Raw genomic sequence first — 21,183 nt, 5'->3', positions numbered from 1 at the left:
GTAATCATACAATGTGAATCGGGTTTGATCCTCCTTGTTGGTACACTGTACAAATACCCAAGAAAGTCCAGGGCAAAAAATTGACCCGGCAGCGCTCTTGTTGCACAGATTCCTCAGTCCGGCAATGATATATCTCACAGTATTGAGACTCATCCTCTTCCGGACAGTTGCTTGGTGATCTGCTATAGTAACAGTCACCTTTCTTGAGCTCTTTGACTGTGTGTCGCTGTCCTCATCAATCCGTCCACCACATTCCCCCTGCAATCTTGCCTTGTGCTCCAGCACAGAGGTCAGGTAGGCATCATTGTATGATGTTCTACGAGTACTATACCTTTCACAGTTGGTATAATGCCTCTTATCTGATAACAAATGTGGGCTATGGTGCCACCAGATGGCATCATCATCATCTTTATCATCATTCCGGAAACTTCAAGGCCTGTACCGATTCTGGCACCTCAGTTCTATGTCCACATCTTGTTCATTGCCAAGAAGATCATGAAAATCCCCCCTCCGTCCAGCTCGGTGCCCATAGCTCCTCGCAAACTCCTCCAATTCCAACAAAAGCCTTCCTGGGCAGGTGCTCAGTTCTTTTACAGCTGTATTGGGCAGAACCTGTGTCTTGCCAAGAACCTGGAGCACACCCAGGAGAAATAATATCTCAATTTGGACCTGGGGCTCGGAAAAATCTGGGGAGTCTCTGCTTACTGCATATTACAGTACATCTTATTTGTATTAAATTGGGTATTTTTGATAAAATAAACATTACTATGACAACTTGGTATATGGAATATGTCTAAGTAACGGAAAGATCAAACTAGCCAATATGTTCAAACCCCAGGTTCTCCCAGGTTGTGGTCCCACTGAGGTGCACATACAGTAAATGTGACATCCAAGAACACCTGTGAGCACCAGTTTTATATATCTTCCTGCTATTGTCATTTCATTTCCTGGAGAAGAAGGATCCTTTCCTTTGCAGATCCTGTCATGTTTCCTGTTTGGCGTTGAGTAAGCATTGCCGAACATATGACCTGTTTCATTTCTTAGTCACTTCTTCTGCTGCACAATGTACATCCAAAAACACTCGCTACAAAGCAAGAGCTATTACAGAACAATTATCCTGCCGTTGTGTGTGTGTGTACTTTAACAATGTGTGTTTAGTGTTGTACACCGATACAAGATAAAGAGCATTCATATTTTATCTTGAGCACACATATCAGCTACAATAAATTAAACAAATATCACACAACATTACAGGAGGCAGCATTTACATCAAAGGAGTTTTTAATTCAAACAAGTAAAATTCTCAAAGGTTTATAATCAAAAAACATTCCATATTCTCCATGTGGAAGAACTGATTAACACTGAAATGCAAAATTACTCTATAGTGCAAACATATAAACCAACAACAATAATAAAAAAGATTCACAAATACAGTAATTTGATATCAAGGATTTTGAAAGAAATGGACACAAAGTTTTATGATGTCATTTCAGTGTCCAGGGTTTTGCACAGTGGAGAAAGGATTCACTTATCGCAGGCTGTAATGTCAAAATACTGATAGGCCCCAAAAGGATGAATGACTGGCTTTAAAATGCAATGAAAGGAATGTGGAATGTGCTTTCACATGCATTTTTATGCAAACATATTGACACACAGATTGACAATGCACACGTCTCTTAATTAGTATTTCCAAGCTGCAGTGTCATCATTTCTCTGATGTACATGGTATGCATTCATGCTGCTTTGTGCATGTCCTGGTAGATGCATGACAATAGTACGATGTGAGTCCAGTGTGATCAGCACCATGGATACTCAATGACTTCAGACAATGAGCGAGTCTCTGCTTAGATGAGTGGTCTGTTAAAAACACCAAGAGCCACATATTAAAGACCCAAATAACAAGTTAGCTTGCTAAGTAAGTATAAGGCTCTGCAGATAATAGCAAGCACAAGGTCCAGGTCTCAGCTCTATTAGTTATACACAGTATGACACCTGTATAAAAGTATAATACCTGAACACCTTAAAACATAAATATCTAATACTAACAATGCAATTCACAGAGTATTTCTTGTACACAGTAGCGTTAAACATACAAGTTTTGTTATGTAAGACCATACTACAGTATATCTTTGCTTAGTCAAAGTGCATATCTGAAATCACAGGAACTTGTTGATTATTGTTTTGAGCTCTCAGAATTGAACAACTAAGTGGCATCAAAGCAGAGACCCCTACAGGTAACTCACCAATTTTCTCGGTCTGTTCTTGTCCTCCCTGAGCTCCTGTAGAGTGTGGGACATGCTTTGATTAGGGCGAGTATAAGAGAATGGTCTTATGGCTGGCTCCATGGTCCGGCAGCGCTCTTGTTGCACAGGTTCCTCAGTCCGGCAACGATCTATCTCACAGTATGGAGGCAAGGATTCATCCTCCTCCGGTCGGTTGCTTGATGATCTGCTATAGTAACAGTCACCATTCTTTCTGGAGCTCTTTGACTGTGTGTCGCTGTCCTCATCAATCCGTCCACCACATTCCCCCTGCAATCTTGCCTTGTGCTCCAGCACAGAGGTCAGGTAGGCATCATTGTATGACTTTCTACGAGTACTATACCTTTCACTGTTGGTATAATGCCTCCTATCTGATAACAAAGGTGGGCTATGGCGCCGCCAGGTGGCATCATCATCATCAATATCATCATCGCGGAAACTTCGAGGCCTGTACCGATTCTGGCACCTCAGTTCTATGTCTATATCTTGTTCATTGCCAAGAAGATCATGAAAATCCCCCCTCCGTCCAGCTCGGTGCCCATAGCTCCTCGCAAACTCCTCCAATTCGTCCAGGGAGCCTGTGCGGCCCCTGGTGTCAAAAGCCTTCCTGGGCAGGTACTCTGAGCGGCAATTCCACCTGCAAAAAGATACACATTAGAATTAACATATACACAGCTCAAAGCTTGGGTTACCATAAACACAAGTACTAGCACATATACTAAACCCACCGGCTATCATGTTCTTCAGTACGACTGCTTTTAAAATGTGTGGGCCGGAGTCTGTGAGCTGTGGATGCTGTGTGGATCTGTGGCTCATCGCTGGGGTCAATGATTGGTGGCAGAGCTTTCTTTTGCACCTGCCTATAGGTCTGTCTGAAGTCCACATCACCATCATGCAAGGAGCTAAGTTCTGATACACTGCCAACTGTTGACAAAAAAAATATTATTTTGAAGACACACTAATAATATAGCAAAATTATGTTAGCAGGTCCATTAAATAGTTTGTAATGTACTGTACAGTAAATATGCAAAATAAAATTGCAGGAAAAAGCCATAGTTAAACAGCACATACATATATTTTAATGACAGTTAAGGTTCTATCAGGGTTAAGATTGAAAAGGACATTGAACCTTATAATACAAAGGTATATTATGTACAGTATGGGCAAAAAAATAGGTAGAGGTCTGTGCAACATCCATACTGTATGAGTGTGATGATAGTAACGTTGAAAATCTTACATATAAGGATACACACATTTCCATTAATAACCACCTATCTCACTCACAATTATAGCTTTTCTCACAAATACAAACAGATGGCTGAAAAACACACCAACTGAATATAGGCTTATATGGGTGACCTGTCCACTTGTCTGTATAGAACTTTGCCAGTTCCCTTTCTATGTAGTTACCACCCTTCATTGTGTCCTGAACCTGACTGGACTGGTGACAGAAGTCATCATCCACTGTGGACACACACACATTCTGTGTGTAGCTTTTAAGCCTATTACATAAATTCATACAATATAAACCCTCTCCTAATGTAATCATACATCTTACACCTTTAACATTTCACTGAATTTTTGAAAAGTTTTGTTCTATTCTTCTACTTTATTCCTGCTTGCTGGTGTCTTTTCCTTTTTAGCTATTTTTTTTTGCTTTGTCCTCTTCATCTTTTATTTTGTTTTTAGCTTTGCAAAGCACTTTGAATTGTCTTTGTATACAAAATGATTTATTTAAATAAACTTGCCTTACCTTGAATCACTTAAAGAACAATTAGGCATTAAAAAGTATTTGAGTATTATATCAGACTCGAATCCATACAATAAGCCTTAATCTTAAATGAGTTCTTTACATATGCAATTATAGGTGAACATTTACAGTACCGAAATCTTTAAAGCACTTTAGAAGAAATCAGTGAATGTACTGATCTTAAAAAATAAGTGCCTTGTGCACAAATGAGTGTTGAACTTCACTGACCTCTAGCTGTATTGTTCTCTAAAGAGGGTGGTGCTGCAAGAGGGTGGTGCTGCGGTTGCTCAATCCGAGAAGGTGCTGCTTGAGGAACCATGGGAACACCATAGAATGATGGATATATGGCAATTTGAGGAGGTTGTCCACTTTTAGCCAATTTACCTGCTTCATATACTGAAAAACAAAATTGATCATTTTTGATTATTACAAAGCATAGCAGTGCAAGCGAGTAGGGGTGTGAGAGTGTGTTTTGGGGTAGGGCTGGGAGAGTGGTTTTTGGATACTCACAGTGCTTAGGACAACAGCAGGTATCAGGGCAACAGCAGCAACGTATATAACAGCAGCAGGAGTAAGGACAGCATTGACACCAGCATACTCCAATCACCAATAGAAACAGAATGCTACCCAAAGCTACAGATCCCACAAACACCCACTCTGCAACAGAGAGAGATAGAGAGAGAGAGAGAGAGAGAGAGAGAGAGAGAGAGAGAGCACTTGTATATACTGTAGCTAATCAGACATTCTGATAATTTTTATCATGTACCACTATTTTATTCTGTGATTCAATCCTGTAGGTTTAATCCTGTTTATAAACACACATTTTTTCCCTCAACCTTACAGATAACACCAGTGCAGATGATTCAGACTGTGTGCTGTCTCTTTCAGGGTCTTATCTCTGTAGTCAGTCTGTGCTATTGGACTAATGATGTACTTCCTTTGGGCATGAGCAAAACTTTACGCCCTCAGCGCAGATCACATCCTGTTAAAGAATGGCGCATTTCTGGCTTATCTAACAGAATAATACATGCAGTGTGGAGTGTTTTTTGACTTGGGCTCAGGACAATCAGATGATGAATCAGATCAATCAGTTCGATTAATGACAGGACATTACAGGTTGAGCATGCAACCTAATGAAAGAGTATTCGTAGAGCTAAAAAGAAGAGTAGGTAGGATAAGCTGAAAATACTTCTAACACAACCATTGAAAAACAGATCAGGAAGTAGAGTTTTGATGCAGAAGTGCAGAAATGCAAGAGAAAGCAACAAAGCCACCATACCTGGAATAATTTCCAGCTCAAACTCAGGCAGGATGTCATTCAGCACACCTGTCTTACCTGTAGAGATGAGAGGAGCACAGTTGAGCAGCAGCTGAAAGGTCAAAAGCCAGTGCGAGAGGGCAAAATTCATGCAAGGAATGCGATTGAAGAAAGAAAGGGTTTGTAAAGATCAGATTTCGAATCATCCAAAACATGCAGAAATGGGGATAAAGTTTTAGTTGGTTATAATGTTACCGCTTACAACCCTTTTAAGTGAGCAAGATCTGTTGATCTAAAGGTATCTTAGTGTGCAATAACTGTTAGGGGATTGTAGATGTGTGGACAGAAACCAAATGCTGGTATATAGGAAGAAAGAGAAAATGAATCATTTTGCCATTTAATGCAGGTATTTATGTAGTGCAAGACAGTTAGTTGAACAAATCATTCATTCTGATGCAATTTTGGAAGCTAATGTGTGTAATGTGCTCATGTGACAGGGGTTAAAAGGCACACTCCTTTCTGGCAAGGTGGCTAATTATAGCAAGGTGCAATATTACTGTTACTTTAGTTTGAACATCGCATGCCTAAGTGAATGCAGGGAAACAGCACATGCACATTCCTGTCTCATATGACATATGAAGTATGTTAGACACGTAGAAACCTACAACTTACATTCATATCTTATTACACACAAAAATATTTTATAATATAGTAAGGTTGACATATTTATTTGATTTATTTAGAACAGTCTATTCCAGGGTGTGTATGGTTCATACAGTATAAAACATGGAATGACCCATTCCTAACTGGAATACAATTGCTAGCATTAATTACAGTAAGCACAACTTGCTTAATGTTATACATGAACAACCAGCACAGATAAAAAAAACATCACTATTAGTCACACAGACAACTGGCAGTTGTAACTAATGCAATTTGTCATTGTCAATTTGTTTTCTGCCATTTCCCAAAAACCTGCCATGTGAAATGACAAAAACTGTCGCTAGTTTTGAGTAAGTGTGTATGCAGGTTGTACTGCAATTGCATTTCAGAGTGTATAGTAATCTGTTGGATAAGTTCACTGTTGGATAAGAGTATAGCTAATAAACTGCTTTTTCTCTCTCCCTCTCTGTCAAAGTTTACATTAACTCCTTCTGCTTGGTGTGAAGTCTGGTGCTTGATGCTGCCACAGTTCTATTGCTGTGGCTTCTCTCACTCTTATTTATCTTAGTACTACTTATTCTTGAATAATAATAATAATAATAATAATAATAATAATAATAATAATAATAATAATAATAATAATAATAATAATAATAATAATAATAATAATAATAATAATAATAATAATAATAATAATAATAATAATATACTACACATACTGAACATCCTTTTAACACACACAGTACCGGGTTTATATTGTATGATTGTGGGAAAGTACTGATTATCCATTATCACCCAGGAGAGGATAGGTTGTCATTTGATTCTGGCTCCTATCAAGGCTTTTTCCTCATGTCATCTGCGGAGCTTTTCCTTGAAACTGTTGAATCTGGCAAGGATCTTAAATCTGTTTTTCTGTAAAACTGCTTTGTTACAGTTTTTATTATTAAATGTGTCATACAAATGAAACACAATCTAAAATACTATTACTGGCATGTCCTTTAGTTTAACTTTGGTTTATCCAGTTCCTTTTATTCGCTAATCCAAACCTCTTGTAGAAACTCTTAGTATCAGTCTATGCTTGAGAAAGTGTTACGTCTGTAAACTGAATTGTATAAGTAACACTTTCTCAAGCATAGACTGATACTAAGAGTTGCTAGTATCAGTCACACATTGTATGGCTGATCTGTGTGTATTGAGGCATGGGCTCCACAATACCTCTAAATGGGGTGCTGTTGTATCTGGCAGCCAGACGTTAGCAGCGATTCCTTTTAGATACATAAGTGTGAATTCAAGCCTCTATGGATTTCATTTGTTTGTGCAGCACATCGTTTGACACTTCTGTCAGTTGTCCTTCCTTGGTCCATTGTTGGTAGGTCCCAGCCAATACATTACACTCCATAAGACCTGCTATTTTTAAGATGCTCTGACCCAGTCATCTAATCATCACAATCTGACCCTTATCAGTGTCATTCAGCTCTCTACACCTGCCCATTTTTCCTGCTTTCAACACATTAGCTTCAAATACTGCCTAATACATCTCACCCCTTGACCGATGCCACTGTAATGAGATAATCAATGTTATTCACCTCACATGTCAATGGTTTTCATGTTTTGGCTGATCAGTGTCATGAGAATCTGTCATCAATAAAATATGCATAAATAACAGGAGATTCATTATTTATTTAAAATATATTTTACTCAAATCTTTTAAATGATGCAGTGGCTTGTGTAATCACACACTCACTGAGCATGAGCAGTTCATAAACAGGCTCACTTGGGAGACAGATTTCAGGCTATTGGACTGACTGCTCTGAATTAGCAGAGAAGCATTAAGAGAGCACTCAGGTACTAGGCTTTCTCCTACCTTGGCACATTCATGAAACACACACAGAAGAGTAATTTAAGAAAAGTAGTCTGAGAAAAACAACAGAGGCAAAAAACTGAAGGGGAACAGACACAGAGTGAGACAACATGAGTAGGACATTACTGATCATAAATGCAAAATCAATACAAGACAGATAAGAATGAGGGAGTGTCAAGTCCAAAGTCCTTTAGTCTTTTAGCCCAGGAGTTCAGTAATATTTTCATATTCAGGCACTGGTTATTAAAAAAATCTGTCCACTTCTGTACTTTTTTTTCTGTACTGTACAATTTTTCTAAATAAAAGGGTCATTATTTCTAATATTTATAAGTTGTAGATTACTGTTTTGCCTATTTGTTGAGGCCATAGAGCTTTTCTTTGAGAAATATTTCAATATTTGGCAATATCTATATGCCTAGTGATAGGCTAAATAACTTTAACAATGCATTAATAAATATAATGAGTTTCATTATAATGGGCTGTGATTTCCACCACTGAAACAAAATTTAAACATCATAGACCCACTGGGTTTCCTTCACTGACACCACTTTGAGCTCCATGGCTTTAGCCCCAGCAAATGCTCTTTGGATGCATGATTCAATCTTCTCTTATATTGCAAAACCCATTATAATCTTCTTAAGCAGTGGCCACAATAGACAGGTTGTATTCCCCAGGATCTGTTCTCTCTCTGTTTCTCTCTGACATTTATTTCTTTATTTGCCAAGAAACAAGAGGTTGTGGCATGCCTTGCATCTGGAAAAAAATTAAAGGGTTCAGTTTGGCTTATAATGTTCATGTAGATAAATTACATATATGTTGTCTGGCCAGGGGGACTACTGGACCTTCTTTTGTTAAGCAGACAGAAATGGAAGCACTGCAGTCATATAGCACCAAACAATCAAGGAATCCCTGCAGGGATTTTTTTCTACACATGAACCTGTACTTTAGATGCGACTGACCTTAGAGGAGACAGATGAACAAAGGAGCCTCTTATTAAGCTACAGATCCCTGTTGAGAGGCATGCGCCATTCAGCCGTTACCATGGAAGCCCTTGTAAGAGCACTTAGGAATTCAAACCCTGGCATTAGCAAACAGTTTTCATTGAAAACTCATCCAAACACAACAAACACACACCACCAAAATACACAAGCAGCTTTTTGCTTACAAGCTATGCCCAAACATGAGATTCCATTTTGTAAAGTGTTGTACAACTTGGAAGAAAACCAACAAAGGTATCTAAATGCATAAAATCTTTGACATCTTTCATATTATATATATATATATATATATATATATATATATATATATATATATATATATATATATATATATATATATATACACACCAAGTTATATTTTGAATTTTTCCAACTCTTGAAAAGTTGAATGAGATATTTAGACCTTCTGTGTAATGCTAACATGTATGTTGTTGACTGAAGAATTATAATACATTATAATAACCATCTTTCACAATTTAGCAGTAAAAATTTGTGCATTTTTGAAATAAGTACAACACAAATGTTTTCTTCGGGGACACAGATTATACACAAGGCTTCAATTCAAAACCCATTTCAAGATTGTAACACAAAATAAAACACATTAACATATTAACCACAAGCATTTTACATGCTAACCTGGAGACTCTCACTTAGTTAAGTATTATTGCTTAATGTGACCCAGAATTACTTACTGGTTTAAAAAAAACATTGAAAAATACAGGCTATGAGGTATTTAATAAAGACTAAAAAAAGACGACTGTACTAACGATGTACATTTTGTTCAACTGCCAATTCCCACCCACCTGTCGACTCTAGAAATACCACAGCTCTGTAGTCAGTTAACAACATCTTTCAGAACTGTTTATGCTGTGTAACAGAGCAACGCTAACTGCCCTCTTCTGCATACAGGAGCTAAAATGCCCCTTTTCCACCAAGGCAGTTTGAGTGCTGGTTCAGAGCTAGAGCCTAATTTAAAATCAGTTATTTCTTTTTCGACTCCCAAAGCACCGGCTCTGAACCAGGAAAAGTGGTTCTTAAGTAGCACCAAAACTTTGCTGTTCTAGATTTAAGAACCGCTTGCATCAGGGGCTGGGGGCGGGGTTACTGTGACCAACAAGAGAAAAGAGAACGTTGTTAGCACCATTTTAAAATCATTTTTAATCAGGATTTGTTTGGATGCCAATGTAGGTTTGCAAAGCCATGAGCATTAACAGTAAAGAAACATCTTGCATTGTTGATGTTGTGTTTGTGTTTGCCGCTGCTGCGCTAAAGTTGCTGTATAATGTTGTATACAGTGACTTAAGACTTGGCTCTGTGATGGCTCTCTAGCCCATGAAAAGGCAAACTGGTTCTAGGCTCACCAGTGGAACCAACTTCGAACCAGCATTCCGAACAAGCACTTCTTTCTGGTGGAAAGGGGGCATAAGATGGCCACCATTGTCTAGTCAGTTAAGTTTGCGATCACAGAAATTAAAGCAAATTCAAGGTAGCTCCATGATAAAGCCCTCTGAAATTCATGTGTATGTAACATGAGTACAGCTATCATAAAAAGTAATATGTCTTCACTAGTAGTAGTTCAAAAGAAGCCTCCTGTGCTTGCAATCTCACCAATTCAGGTGTCCCCCCCCAAAAAAGGACAAAAAATAAACTCAAGTTGCATCACAAATTTACCAAAATCAAGAATTTATAGCAGCAACAATCACAAAAAAAAAATCTGTGGAATCCTGTAAGTACTGTTTAGTATCACTGTCATTGACAAGGGGTAAAGTGTATTAGACCATTCAGATTTATGAATTCATCAACCTGTTACTATTTCAATAATGCAGTTAGTTTTAAATGTGTATTTGCAGTCCTAGTCCAGAGGATATGACTCACCCAGCACCAGCAACTCCACCTGGCCTTCATTCCTGCCCTCCAGATCATCACCACTGACAACCTGACAGAAGTACACACCACTGTCACCCCACTGTAGCTCTCCGATACGCAGGTCTGCTTCTGAACAACGAGAACCTTTTGTTAAACCTTTATAACCAGTCCTAAGATAAATTTTTTTTTAGACTATTATAAAAAGTATAATACACAATATAATACATCAAATGTCTGACTTTATAGAGTCAAGATTCAAAGAGTAAATAAATAAATAAAATAACATGCCACTCGTGATTTGTGTGTAAAAAATGCATTTTGTAATCCTGTCGTTTGTGGCTAGGTAAAGGGGGTAAGAATGCTTGTTTAGAAGGGAATGGGGGAGTGTGTTTGTTTTTGATAAGGAGTAATGTGGGGGTATTTTGTGAGGCATAGGAGAGTTGAAGTATTCCTAACTGAGGCCTGCATCTGACCATTGTGCAAAGACTGTGCTCCTATTTAAGGAAACAGGAAAAGTAGAACACAATTGCCTGCACATTTCCTGCAAAGACAGATTATGCACACAACGGCATGTGATTGAACAAAGAGATTTTGGTATACAATATAAAATCTGTCTAAATCTTTATTTCCCCCTAAGCACTGTTTTGAATTTAAATCAAAACACCTCAAGCTGATTGGTTCCCCTTTCATGCAGTATGTGAAGCAATCCAGATAATGTCACTGACTAATCATTGACCGGCCAGCTCCCTCCGTAAAAGTCATCAAATTTAGACTTGCCCTTCTGATTACTTCCTGTGTGGGACTGAGGCAGAATTGCCACTTAATGCTTATCTGAATGAAACCTCTTCTGGGGTTGTATACAGGGTCTTTAATGGGAATTGTGGACAAATGGTCCTATTTTAGAAGTACAAATACTTCACGTGGTCACTTTCTAATAAATAAATGCAATAATAATTCAAATACTAAGATTATGATACATTACTGTTAATAATGGAGATATCTCTGCCTTTATATTGTTTAGCCAGGTTAAGGGAGTCGCCTTGCTTGGAGGCCACGACAGTACGACTTTTATCCGAGCAGTCCAAGTAGCTTTTGTCCCCCAGCTTAGAGCCATGGACTACCAGAGTCTCAGAGAAGGTGAACGACTCTCTGGTTCGGTCTGTACAGTAAGACTTATACATCCACTGCACCACAGGGGGTTTGATGGAGTGGGTGTTGTACTGGCACTGCAGCACCACAGAGGAAAACAGCATGGCAAACTTCTTGTCTTCCTTTACTGTCACATGAACACAGTCGCAAGCCAACCCTGAAAAAAAAATTAAGAAGAGGGGTCAGATAATTTGACACTTAATCCATGAATTCTGACAGCAACAGAATGGTAAAGAATAGTTAAATTTAACATAAATCCAGCACTGGTGAAACTGAAAAATTACTGAAGGTATCCAGTATATTTTAGGTAATATAAACAACTCTCACGTTATAAATCCAGGAATTTTGAACTTTATTAAAATTAGCATTAACTTTTTATACTGTGCTTTGATTATGCTCCAGTCTATGCATATTCATTGGCTAGCATTAACTAGAATAAAGATCTGAAAATAAAAATCCTCAAAAATGCTCTCTCAGTTAAAAAAATGAAATTAGTCATCCACTGTGTGTGTGATGTGTGCATATCTGATCATGAAAAACTTTTGTCCAGCTGGGAGGGAGATAAGCAAGCTGGACAGAATCAAAAGAAGGAGGATCTGCCTGGTGTGTGTGTGTGTGTGTGTGTGTGTGTGTGTGTGTGTGAGAGAGAGAGAGAGAGAGAGAGAGAGAGAGAGAGAGAGAGAGAAAGAAAGAGCGAGAGAGAGAGTCAGTTAAATTCCTGGCTGTGTAATTAAGTGAAGTTCCTGACTCTCTCTCTCACTCTCTCTTTCTTTCTTTCTTTCTCTCTCTGTGTGTGTTGGGGGTATGTCAATTTAGAGAGAGGTCATGGTCTGCTGTTCGTCTGAGTTTGGTTGTGCTGTTGAGATTGAACATTTGTAAACAAGAGGAAATTACAGGAGGACTCTAGGCAAGGCCCTCACTAACTCTGGAGCTATATTTCACAATTTAAAAACATGCACCCTGTTTACAGCCTGTTTTGAACTATAGACTCTATAAGTCTATATAAATTCATGTCAAAACCCCACTTGACCATCATCAGATGAAAGCTGACCATCGATATAAACTTTATTCTCTGAGTATCCTAGCCAGAGCAGTAAAGACTGTCTCTTTCTCCTTTTGTTGTCAGCCTGATTCATTGTTCATCATTACAGGGAACCCCCACCCTGAAAGATCTATGGCAAGGAGGGGTTTTAAAACCCAACAATAAGATAAACCCACTGGCCAAGTCACCCGTGAACGCCCAATTAAATGAGATTTGAACAGAACCGTTACATTTTATTACATCATGTTACGAATTATATTTATCTACAGGAAGAGCAGCAAAGCTTTATTGTTTTAACTGTTTAATCTAACAAACTATTTTTCCAGGCAGTAGGCGGAAAAAAAGGAAAGCAACATTTAACAAAACACTAAATATCCTGGCTATTCTATTCAAATCAACAAAGTAATTCAGAGTAGGTGCCACATCCATAACTGAGATTTATGAAAGCAAGGAAAGGTTTTATGTATTTATGTATTTAATAACACACACAGGACGCAAAATGATGCATTGAATCCTTTCCTGCATTTGTCACTAAGACAGATTTGATACAAAGTAATCTCATATCCTGAGGCACTACTGAACTGCACTGAAGTCTTCATTAAACATACTCCCTTTGGGTCAGCATACAGTAAAAGTGCCTGGTTTTGAAATGTGCACAAAACATTGGCAAGGTTTGAGGTTTGGAAAACACCAGACCAGTGATTTTTTGATTTTGAATCATTATCATTCCACTTTATAGTCCAGTATTCACACACATAAGCTCTGGGTCCCTCTAGTTACTGTAACTCACATCTAATCACTAGAATAAACACATGAACGCAATAAAACTGGACTGTGGGAACAACCTGTTGCTCACTTCTCAGGATTTCCACCTTCTTCTGCAAATAATAGTTTAAATAGGTTGAGACTTACGTGCAATAAGTACGTAATAAGGAATCCAGTAACTCAATATCAATCTCATTGTCCAAATAAAATCAGATAAATGTATAAATATCTGGTGTTGTTCTATCATCAGACCGTTGTTCGCTTCATACTCGTGTCCTCGAGGCGGATGGATTAACTTCGGAAGAGAATGGAGCGTACCATGTTACCAAGGGGGGCGCACATTGTAAACTGTGGATTATTAATGCAATAGAATAAACAAATTGCCAAATAAAATATGCTTCATGAACACTTTAAACAATCGTAAACTTTATTTATTTAACAAGCTGAATGTGGGAGACGGTATAAAAACGAAACAACAAATGTTTCGCGTTATGGACACTACCTATTCTCGAAGATAAGAGCATCCAACAAGGAAAATATAATTAGAGCTGTTCTCAATAGGTTGATGCATTCAAATAATTTATGCAAAATACTTTTTTAATTGCACTTGCAGTTTGATTGACAGGGCTGCACAGATTCTTACTATTTTTTTTAACATAATTGTTGCTAATAATAATAATAACGTACAATACACACTGTTTAAATGGGACATTTTTCCGTAGTAATATAATATAATATAATATAATATAATATAATATAATATAATATTATATCAGGGGCGGTTCTAGAGGCGGGGCCACAGAGGCCCTGGGCCCTGCTGAAATCTGATTGGCCCCTGATTGGCCCCCGTTCCATCAATCGTTGACGAGAAGAGCAACCAGATAATTTTTAACAACGATCACAGATGCAATTCCACCCCCAAACAATTGGCGGCACTCGAGCGTTTGAAAAAGGAATGTTGCCGAAATGTATTTGCAACGTACTGAATAAATTATTTTGTGTGCTTGAATGTACCCTGTACTTGGCCCCTGAATGTAACATGTGGCCCCTTAATGGCCCCTGTTACAGAAAAATCCTAGAACCGCCACTGATATAGACTACACAGTATATTGTGCTTCATAGTGGGGTACAACAGTGAATGAATATATGGCAACTACATATTTTTTCATCTAATAATTAGAAAAAAATAAAGTGATGTTAAAAGTTTATCCATATAAAATTACAGACCACTTTTATAATGCCATTTGATACATAATATTGTACAGTGATTAAAAGACCTTAAATCAATCAAATTTAACTACAGTCTTCCAAAGTAAATGCGCTTCTTGTGTATCATTTTTACAATTACCCATTATAGGCCTCTGCATAAATTTCCTTGGTCACTGTAATGGACAAAAAGGCAACAACCATCCTAATAATCATGTCCATCAGTATATTGACCTTGGCGCTCATAACGATCTCTGTGGTCATTATAGTCATCCTGGCGATCGCGATAACGGTATCTGTGGTTATCATAGCGATCCTGGCGATCATCATAATCTTGTCTGCGGTCATCAAAACTTCTTCTGTCATCATCATAGCGGTTCTGGCGGTAGTTATCTCTGCCATTGTCATAACTATCATGGATGTTATCGTAACTATCTCTGGGACCACTATAATGTTCTTTTTGATTACCATAACGATCTCTGTGATCATCAGAGCAATCTTTCCGATCTTTGTAACGATCTCTGTGATCGTCGGAATGATCCTGACGATCATCGTAACGCTCCCTGTGATCGTCAAAGCGATCCTGACGATCATCTTGACGATCTCTTTGATCGCCGTAGCGATCCTGCTGATCACTGAAACAATCCTTGCGGCCATCATATGGATTTTTCCGATCATCACCATATTGATCTCTGAGATCATCATATTGACTTCTGCGATCATTATAGTGATTCTGCTGGTCATTGTTATAAGGTTTGCGGTCATCATAACGTTCTTGGCGGCCTTCGTTACGACCTCTACTGTAGATGTCCCTGCGATCATTATGCCTCTCACTGTCCTTTTCAGTCTCATATCTCCCTCTCAGGTCAATACAACCTTCAATGCTAGTCTTCCTTACAACTCCAGAACCATCTTCTTGCTTCTCTTGCTTTGGAACATCATGGTATTCTATCACTGGCGGTCTAAATAAAAGAGAAAAGATCACACATTTGTGTTCCTGTTAAAAACAACCAAATTTGAATAAAACATTGGGATTACATTCACATGATCATAACACTGGAAGAAAAATGAGGAAAACTTACTCCATGGCAAATTCCTCTGCCTGCCTCTTGTTTCTACAGCAGCAGTAAATTATTAGTACAAGCACTGCGACTCCAGCAACACAACCTCCAATGATTCCTGCTGTAGCTCCAATTTTCAATGTAGCTACAAGGATTAGATAGACATTAACACAGGTGTTGTTGTGATGAACGTAATAAAAGTAATTACATGTAATGAGACGTAATAAAAGTCTCTGTTTTATGCTTTCAGGAGATGCTCTGTACAGTAACATAAAGAAAAAGAGGAACACTCACATGGCATGACCGACAAGGTGAGGTTGCACTTTGCAGAGCGAATCTTATTTGCTGATGTGCAAATGAAGTAACCTGATGTGTCCCTGGACACATTGAACAGAGAAAGCACTCCATCCTCTGTTAAAGAGTCGGAAAAAATTATATCATAGTCTTACACATGTACTGTCAATAAAAAAAGGATTTACACAAGCCTTTTAAAGTTGCAAACTTATTTATTTATTTATTTATTTATTTATTTATTTATTTATATATAAAAAGGACACAAGATAAATAATGTCTGAACTTTTCCCAGCTTTAATGTTATTGAAGTGAAAAAAAAAATTAGAAATGGGGAAAAAAGAAAAAAACGTACAATAACTTGGTAGCATAAGTTTGCACACCCCATCTACTGCACCTTATGGCCAATCTTTTTGTGGACACCTGACTATCACAATAAACTAAATTTGCACAGGGATGTTCAAAAACCACATAGCCCAGATGGTCGGGTGTTCACATATAATCTGCTATATAGCATAATTTGTTAACACATTTTTGCTTGTCATACGAGTGCATTAACAGAGCACATTCCTTGTGAAAATGCTCCAGGTTTGTTCAGACTAGAAGTGGGATCTTCTGTATGTAGCCTTCTTAGTCATTCTGCAGTTTTTTCTTTTTCTTTTTCCTTTTTTTTAGGGCTTTGGTTTGCTATCGTGCTGAAGGTAACATTTTTCTTCATCTTTAGCTGTCTAGCAGAGGCCTGCAGGTTTTGTGCCAAAACAGATTGTTAGTTGGAGCCATCCATTATTCCCTCTATCTTGAGTAGAGCCACAGTCCCAGCTGAAGAAAAGCTTCTTTGACTGCATGTTTTTTAGGTTTATAAATTGTCTTGTTTTTGTGCCAAAAATATCTTTTAGAATTATGCACAAAAAGGTTCTAACCTGCCTCTTGTCAGGCCATAAAACATTTGCCACATAGTTGGGGTGACTTGGTTGTTTTTGTGAGAAAAGAATTCTAGAATGAAAAAATATATCTCAGAAAGGTGAAGGATATGAGAAACTGTGGTCTACTTCTAATCTTGTCCTTTTGTCTGTCTATCTTTTTGGTAATGTCACATTTGTGACCTAAGTCTTCAGTGATTTATCCAATGTTCTAGGGATGCTTTGCAGGACCAGCAGTTTTCCAAGTCAAAGCAAGAATGTGTCTAGAACATGCTGCCAAACAAATAATCTTTATTTGGATATATGGATACCAGGGTACGATAATTACTGTTGTAATAATAGTGTTGTAAAAATAAAACATGAGTTATGTTTGTTTAATTCGGACCACAACAATATGACCCATTGTAAACAGGTGAACACTTATACAGCCAGATTATTCTAACGTTCTACCTTATTCTTTCTTTAACTAAAATGCTTCATTTTTTTTTACTTGAATTTGTTGCTTACTATATTACATTAAAGATGTAAAACGATCTGTTATTGTTTATCTTGGTAAATTCTTCTGTTCACAAAAATATGAAATTTATATATTGAGTATATAAAGTGGGGGCACGGTGGCTTAGTGGTTAGCACGTTCACCTCACACCTCCAGGGTTGGGGGTTTGATTCCCGCCCCCGCCTTGTGTATGTGGAGTTTCGGGGGTTTCCTCTGGGTACTCCGGTTTCCTCCCCCGGTCCAAAGACATGCATGGTAGGTTGATTGGCATCTCTGGAAAATTGTCCGTAATGTGTGATTGCGTGAGTGAATGAGAGTGTGTGTGTGCCCTGCGATGGGTTGGCACTCCGTCCAGGGTGTATCCTGCCTCGATGCCCGATGACGCCTGAGATAGGCACAGGCTCCCCGTGACCCGAGGTAGTTCGGATAAGTGGTAGAAAATGAGTGAGTGAGTGAGTATATAAAGTGTATACTTTTTTAATACCCAATGTATAGCAGCTGTGGTAAATTAAAAAGGGCAGTTTATAAAAGCTCACACTTACTCTCAGTGGTTTTGGGTGGAAGTGGTCTTGGGATGTTTTTGACATCATAGCTCTGCCACTGATATGTGGGAGCTGGGGAGCCCTCTTCAGAAACACAGGTCAAGCTGATGTTTTGTCCGTACTCTGCAGTGCCTTTAATCTTACAAACAGGATCTGATGGTGCCACTGTTAAACAGTAAAAAATAACACAGTACACATGAGGTTAGGTCACAGAAACACATCTTCTTCATAACTACAGTGTAGCAAACATTGTGTTTTATTTAAGCGTTTACGGTCTCATTCCCTAACTTAATAACTTTAAGAATGATGCAAAAGGATCTACTATACTGACAACAGGTATGATTAAGACATTCTCACCCAGGACCACAAGAGAAGTTGAATCTGATGTTTGTCCCTCTGTATCACCAGGAATCTGAAGAAGACATTTGATCCGTCTGCTCTCTCGCAAAGTGACTTGCTTCAGCATTAATTTGGACTCTTTTTTATTCACATCAGTTTCAATAAAGGCTTTGCCTTCGTACATTGCATTGATATCTACATGGTTATCATCAGAATAGAAGGTCCCAAAAGAAATCTGTATTAGAAGGAAAGAATAAGTTGTTTTCTTATTTTTAAAACACAAGCAAGGAAAGGCTGAAAAACAGGAAAGCTTAATTTTTATTTATTTGTTTACAAAATTTTGGTTTATGCAGTTGTCTCTATGGTCTTGTACAGCTTAGGACATTGTTTCATACCCCTTCGTCATCAAATGACCCGTCAGGTTCTCCAGTCCATGAGACGACAATGAGTCGATTCACGGGATTTTTAGGCTGAAAACTGCATGTTATGATCACTTCGTCACCTCGAGCAACATCATATGTGGGCTGTGGAATACTAACTTGCAATCCAAGAGTAGCAGAAATCACTATACAACACACAACCCACACAGCAAAGCATTCATTCATTTATCTTCAGTTAACAGATCCACAGAAAGTGTAATTACAAATCTACTCACACACTACTTTATATTTTGTTTTCTTAACAAAATACAGAAACATCACAATATCCACAAAACATAAGATAACCGAATCTACTACTGTTCTGAATATTATACTAACTAACAGTATTACAGCTATATTTCTATTAAGCTTTTTTTTGTGTTACCCATGGATTGGTTGTTGTTATTATATAAATAGACAAGCACATCTGAGACAAATTTAAGACAAAAGGATTTTGTTAAGACATTTAAAACACAAATCCTTAAAAAAAATTTTTTAAATGCACTTATTTTGAAATATATTGTACAGAATTATTTACAGTTATTGGTCATTTAATAATGTCTCCCGAACATGAGTCACCTTACAGGTATACATTTTGGCTGCACAATGTGTGTGTGTGACACTTGTATCAGTATACCAGGGATTTAATTTGTCACTGCTGGGTAGAGTAACAATCCAACAACCAATAGTGCCTGGCCAACACTGGCATTGTGTTTAGAAATGGTCTTCAAATGAAGGACTAGAAAATGATCAACACACACCATACAGTATCGCTGCATATAACAAAATACCAAGGTACACCAACATGTTATGTGTAACTAAATAATAAAGTAATTATTATGTGATCACAAAGCATAAAAACACAAACAACCCATAAAACTCCCATACAAGCTCAACATACACACACACTACAGTGCCAGTGCGGTAATACAAGATATGGCATACAAGTAATATTAATTACATATAAATTAAGTACAAGATACTGTTTGGAATACATATATCATCATGTACAAAAGTAACGCATTAATAATTTTTACATTAATATTTGACAAAATATTTATAACAATATGGTCAGAGTACAATGAGTTTTGCAACACAGGAACATGTGCTGAGCCCTACAATGCAATATAGTTTCAATACACTTAAAATAATTTTATTCTATATTGCGAATAAAAAGGTTACATAATATGCTTAATATATGGAACCCCCTTAAAAAGGTCCTTCATATACTGTAAAGAACTATTTTGAATGGTCCACAATTGAACAATTGGAATTCCTTGAATCCAAGTTAGGTGGTTCAATTTAGAATTTAAGAATTCTTCATAATTATTATTATTATTATTATTAATATTATTATTATTATTATTATTATTATTATTATTATTATTATTATTGTTATTATTATCAGTTGTAGTAGTAGAATACAAATTTAGACAGGAAAATGCATCAAATTCAAACAGTATATATCTATTTCAACAGAAACCACCTTATGATATATAAAAAGTTTTATATAGTATATTGATAGAAAACTACTATTATTTAAGTGTTCCTATTATTTCTATTTTAATTATTTCAAATTATTTCAATAACAGAAAATGTATAATGCATAACAATAACTATATATAATAAAAAGTGTATAACTGATCGGAGATTACAAACAGTAATGATTGATCATAATTGCATAGAAGAATGTTACCTGACATCAGTAATATGCCAATCCCACAATTCCATGTATCCATCTTGCGTGATTATTCCAACCAAATAGATTTTTATAATTGTATTATGATAATGCAAAAGTATTTTTACATTTGCTCAATGTAATTGTATTTATAAGCAAGTAAAGTTACAGATACTAGTTTTGGTGTCTACACACTTCCTTATGGCTGCTAGGTCAACATCCTGTGCTAATTAAAATGGCTCCATCTGCACACTAACCACACCTTTTTCACCCTTTGGACTTTCGGTTAACTTACATCTAACCTCTGCTGGTCTACTGTCCTATAAACCATTCAATATTACAAAGCTGTAAGCATGGACTAATATACAACTTCTATGTAACTGATACTGTACTGTCTCAAAGTAACAAAGCAATTAGTCTGTAATTAGGCATAACAATCACACAAGTAGTAATTCCTTTTAAACATATCAATCAAAAGCCTTCAACTTAATTATATCCAAATATTAGTTTTCGTTTTGCAGTCATTCATTTTCATTTATTGGAATTTTGGTGTTTGTTTATTTTTGAGATTCATTCTCATTATTTTTTCATTGTTAGAGGTTTGAGAACATTTAGAAA

General features: G+C 37.2%; 2 protein-coding genes across 3 annotated transcripts; both read right to left on the bottom strand.

The window, feature by feature from the left end:
• Nucleotides 1-1,263: 1,263 nt before the first annotated feature.
• Nucleotides 1,264-13,970, bottom strand: ildr2 (immunoglobulin-like domain containing receptor 2). Of its 2 annotated transcripts, XM_060876137.1 has the most exons (9): nt 13,761-13,970; nt 11,640-11,963; nt 10,667-10,786; nt 5,291-5,347; nt 4,522-4,668; nt 4,240-4,407; nt 2,990-3,185; nt 2,244-2,898; nt 1,264-1,857 (listed from the first exon to the last, which is right to left on the bottom strand). In XM_060876137.1, exons 1-9 carry the CDS (start codon nt 13,858-13,860, stop codon nt 1,822-1,824), a joined length of 1,803 nt encoding a protein of 600 aa, XP_060732120.1. In that variant the 5' UTR covers nt 13,861-13,970; the 3' UTR covers nt 1,264-1,821. The 2 variants fall into 2 exon arrangements, with proteins under 2 accessions (XP_060732120.1, XP_060732121.1); XM_060876138.1 differs by lacking the exon at nt 5,291-5,347.
• A 47-nt stretch (nt 13,971-14,017) lies between these two features.
• On the bottom strand, nt 14,018-20,779 carry gpa33b (glycoprotein A33 (transmembrane), paralog b). The gene is made up of 7 exons (XM_060876139.1): nt 20,584-20,779; nt 18,864-19,033; nt 18,487-18,703; nt 18,130-18,294; nt 16,175-16,291; nt 15,902-16,025; nt 14,018-15,781 (listed from the first exon to the last, which is right to left on the bottom strand). Exons 1-7 carry the CDS (start codon nt 20,624-20,626, stop codon nt 15,025-15,027), a joined length of 1,593 nt encoding a protein of 530 aa, XP_060732122.1. The 5' UTR covers nt 20,627-20,779; the 3' UTR covers nt 14,018-15,024.
• Between the last annotated feature and the right edge of the window lie 404 nt (nt 20,780-21,183).

Source organism: Tachysurus vachellii, chromosome 8 (genome assembly GCF_030014155.1).
Source record: "Tachysurus vachellii isolate PV-2020 chromosome 8, HZAU_Pvac_v1, whole genome shotgun sequence".
In the NCBI taxonomy this organism is placed as follows: domain Eukaryota; kingdom Metazoa; phylum Chordata; class Actinopteri; order Siluriformes; family Bagridae; genus Tachysurus; species Tachysurus vachellii.
Note: the sequence above shows the minus strand (reverse complement) of the source record. Positions and strands in the feature narration are given on the sequence as shown.